Below are 4,367 nucleotides of genomic sequence, written 5' to 3'. Positions count from 1 at the left end.
GATATTTTCATGCATGTCTTCTTCACTTAATCAAACAAACTGTTGAGGGCTTCATTTTTCTTCTCTGTTTGGTGGGACTAAGGGACTTACCCTGCATTAAAAAATTAGTAAGTGAAAGCCCTAATTTCACAATCAGATTTGAATAGCAATTCCTGTGGTCTTCCCAAGTCACAGACTGAAGTTCTATCATTCTAGTTAATCATAGATAAAAGTCCATAAATGCCCTAGTAATTACTGATTTAACTTATACCTTTGTTTATTTTAATAGAAAAATCACAAAATGATTTTTTCCCCCTCAAAAACTTTGTCAGGCTTTCTCCTCTGTGGACATGGAAGTAGGAAACCATACCATTCTGACTGAATTCATCTTGGTGGGCTTCTCAGCAGACCCACGGTGGCAGCTGATTCTATTTGGAATATTTCTGATGCTCTATTTGATGACTTTGTCAGGGAACATGACCCTGGTTATCCTAATCCGAATTGATTCCCGCTTGCACACCCCTATGTACTTCTTCATTGGCAATTTGTCCTTTTTGGATTTTTGGTACACTTCTGTGTATACTCCCAAAATCTTGGCTAATTGTGTCTCAGAAGATAAACGTATTTCCTTGGCTGGATGTGGAGCCCAGTTGTTCTTTTCCTGTGTTGTAGCCTACACTGAATGCTATCTCCTAGCAGCCATGGCATATGACCGGTATGCAGCAATCTGTAACCCATTGCTTTATTCAAGTATGATGTCCAATTCTCTCTGTACTGGGCTTGTTGCCGGCTCCTACTTAGGAGGACTTTTGAATGCCATAGCCCATACTGCTAACACTTTCCGCTTGAGTTTCTGTGGTAAAAATATCATTGACCACTTCTTCTGCGATGCACCACCATTGGTAAAAATGTCTTGTACAGATACTCATGTCTATGAAAAAGTCCTCCTGGGTGTGGTGGGCTTCACAGTCCTTTCCAGCATTCTTGCCATCCTGGTTTCCTATTGCAACATCCTTCTGGCTATCCTGAGGATCCGCTCGGCTTCAGGAAGGCGCAAAGCCTTCTCCACCTGTGCTTCACACCTCATTTCGGTCATGCTCTTCTATGGATCCTTGCTCTTCATGTATTCAAGGCCAAGTTCCACCTACTCCCTGGAGAGAGACAAAGTGGCTGCTCTGTTCTACACTGTGGTCAACCCATTGCTCAACCCTCTCATCTATAGCCTGAGAAACAAAGACGTCAAAGAGGCCTTCTGGAAAGCAACACAAACTATAAGGCTGCAGAGATGAAGGTTATCTTTTTGCAGAATGTTCTTATTGCATAATTTTCCAAATTATTGGCTTATATGTATGTTGGTAATCATTGAAATTCTCAAGTAAACGTAACCCATACTTAAAGGAATGACACATTGAGGAAAAGAGTGACACATCACTCTTTAATTGTTTATTATTATTTTGTGATTAAACTATTTTAAACCTTATAACATTGGTTGTTTGATGTTTTACAATATTGTCTTTTATTTTTAGTAGTGCTACATTTACACAAAGCTCATTTTCTTGATTATCTTTGGGGGATCTTGGAAAGAAAAAAGTAACTGGATAGTTTTTGTGCATCCAGTTTGTCTTTGAACCTTGGCAAGCCAATTTTATTGTGTGGGGAAAATATCTAGACTGGCTAAACTTCTGGAAATTTACTCAAGATTTTACAAATATCTATTTTTAGTAAGGCATTCTCTCCATATTTCTTCATAAAGTTCTAATTGAGTATATAGAAAATATCTTTGTAAATCTTGTATCTTCTACATTAATTTAATGTTAGGCAATATGTTTAATAGTTTTTTTGGACGAGCAAATAAACAAACAACCAAGGTACCTTTCTAATTCCATGGAGAGATATGTATCTCTGAAATTTTATATCATCTCAAAACAGTGATTTCTCCATGGAGAACAGAATGAGTGTTCTACTTTATACTCTCTCACCTCATAACATCACATAGTCTCCTCATGGAGAAAAAGATCAGGAAAGAACTGAAACAAACCAACTAACAAAACCCCACTGTCTTCTAGACTCAATACTTCTTTTTTTCCCCCACCAGAACATCTTATACATGAAGAAACTTATGGCTCAATAACCAGTACATGACAGATTTAGTTGATATTTTTTCAATACTTACAAACACAGTGAATATTAAGGATTATTAGTTACATGTGACAAATGAGTACCTTGTGCCTCACCAGTTAGTACTTTATTATTGAAAGACAATAGCTATTACTGTAATGAACACAGTTATAAAATACAATTAAAATTTTAAAACTAGATAGAGTCACTTCAGCATTTCTTCTGACACTTCCAGTCTTTCTTTTCCTCTGCATTCATCAAATAGCACCTTCTCTTTTCATCACAATATTCTTAATATTTTCTTATTCTTTTTAAAAATATTTTTATTTATTTATTTATTTAATTTAATTTATTTGAGAGAGAGCTAAAGGGAGAGGTAGAGAATCTCAAGCAGACTCTCCACTGAGCATAGAGCCTAATGTGGGGCTCGATCCCACAACCCTGAATCAAGAGTCAGATGCTCAATCAACTGAGCCACTCAGGTGCCCCAACATTTTTTAATTCTTCTATCACAGAGTAACTGTAAGTACTGGATGAGAAGGATTTGGGGTATATTACATAAGTCTCCAGAATTTCTTCACATTTTCAGAAAGCTCAGTATGTAGGGGAAAAAATAGGCCAATCCTAGGGGAGATAGCAAAGTCAATTTAATCTTTTGGGATTGTAGAAACAACATATATAGTTTTATTTTGCATTAAACCCTAATGTTGCTTTTTAAAAACTATATTAATATTGAATTGAATCAATATGTTATAGTATAAATTATAGTCTGATCGCTAAAGCAAATCAAACTAATACACACAAAATTTTTGTCACTGGATTTGACTAGAAAAAAGGGGTGTTGTTTAAAAAAGTCAGTTCCCTAAACTTCTGAAGCAGCCCTTTTTTCCTGAGCACTGATTTGAGAAACATATCAACTTAGACATCTGATTGTGTTAACCAGATGAGCTTTTTCAGAGCTTCTTTCACATCCTTATTCCTTAGACTATAGATCATGGGATTCAACATGGGGAATAGCACAGTATAAAATGTTGATACCATTTTGTCCCTCTCAAGGGAATAGCTGGAACTTGGGCGAGAGTAGATGTAGAGAATGGAGCCATAGTACAAAGTGACTGAGACCAGGTGGGAGGAGCATGTGGAGAAGGCCTTGCGACGGCCCTGGGTAGAGCGGATCCTCAAGATGGCAGCAATGATGAACATGTAGGAAGCAAGGATGAGCGCCGTGGGAGTGATGACATTGGAGGCCAGGAGGAAGTACAACACAGCCTGATAGCTTTCCTTAACATCACATGCCAATTTCACCAGTGGTGGGACATCACAGAAAAAATCGTCAATGACATTGTCACCACAAAAATCCAATGTGAATGTGTTACTGGTAAGTATTATTGCATTGACAAAACCTCCAGTATAGGAGTATACAACCAAACAGATGCACAGTCTACTTGACATGGTCTGAGCATACAGTAGGGGGTTGGAAATGGCTGCATAGCGGTCATAAGCCATGGCGGCCAACAGGTAACACTCACTATATGCCAACCCAGCAGAGAAGAAGAACTGACATACACAGCCAGCAAAGGAGATGCTTTTGTCTTCAGAGATGCAGGTCATGAGGATCTTTGGTGTGTAGACGGAAGAATACCAGACATCCAGAAAAGATAGATTCCCAATGAAAAAATACATGGGTGTGTGCAGCCGGGAGTCATTACAGATCAACACTATGAGGGTGGCATTTGCTACCACAGTCAGAGAGTACACGCCAAGGAATACCACAAACAGGACCAGCTGCATCATTGGGTCTGTCGTGAACCCCACCAGGATGAATTCAGTCACTGTATGATTGCTTCTCTCCATGGCTTAAAGAGATCTCACCTAGAAGTGAAAGAGTGAAGAGTTTAATTGCCTGAGCCAATACTACAGAACATTCTCAGTGTTAGGCCTGTGACATGTGGTCAAGGCTATGGAGGTCAGTGCAAGGGAGATCAGAGCAGGAATCTTGCCTGACTAGTGCAGGTGAGAAGAGCTTTCTGAGTGTCAACATATTCATTTCAATGAAATGCATTTAAAACAGGAAAGCTTAAAAAAAAATAAAACAGGAAAGCTTGAGTGCTTTTGGGGGCTTATTCATTTTTTTTTAAGAAAATATTTCTTGAGTTCCAGGTGTCAACTAGGCATTGAGATACAGCAGTGAGGACAACAGGGCTGACCCTTATTCTATGGAGACTCTATTTAGAAGAGTGACTACAAATAAATAAATAAATAAATGAATG

General features: G+C 38.4%; 2 protein-coding genes across 2 annotated transcripts; one reads left to right on the top strand and one right to left on the bottom strand.

Annotated features, from left to right (window-relative positions):
• Positions 1 to 314: 314 nt before the first annotated feature.
• On the top strand, positions 315 to 1,268 carry LOC112930549 (olfactory receptor 9G4). Its single transcript, XM_026012893.2, has one exon. It carries the CDS (start codon positions 330 to 332, stop codon positions 1,266 to 1,268), a length of 939 nt encoding a protein of 312 aa, XP_025868678.1. The 5' UTR covers positions 315 to 329.
• Positions 1,269 to 3,015: 1,747 nt separating this feature from the next.
• On the bottom strand, positions 3,016 to 3,951 carry LOC112930635 (olfactory receptor 9G19-like). Its single transcript, XM_026012976.2, has one exon. The coding sequence runs from the start codon at positions 3,949 to 3,951 to the stop codon at positions 3,016 to 3,018; it is 936 nt and encodes a 311-aa protein (XP_025868761.2).
• Between the last annotated feature and the right edge of the window lie 416 nt (positions 3,952 to 4,367).

The sequence above is a fragment of the Vulpes vulpes genome, chromosome 5 (assembly GCF_048418805.1).
Source record: "Vulpes vulpes isolate BD-2025 chromosome 5, VulVul3, whole genome shotgun sequence".
Taxonomy (NCBI): Eukaryota; Metazoa; Chordata; class Mammalia; order Carnivora; family Canidae; genus Vulpes; species Vulpes vulpes.
The sequence above is the reverse complement of the archived record's forward strand: the minus strand, read 5'-3'. Positions and strand labels throughout refer to the sequence as shown.

Excerpts from the sequence above, each read along its gene's own strand:
- LOC112930549 (XM_026012893.2), top strand. The coding sequence starts at position 330 with ATGGAAGTAGGAAACCATACCATTCTGACTGAATTCATCTTGGTGGGC.
- LOC112930635 (XM_026012976.2), bottom strand. The coding sequence starts at position 3,951 with ATGGAGAGAAGCAATCATACAGTGACTGAATTCATCCTGGTGGGGTTC.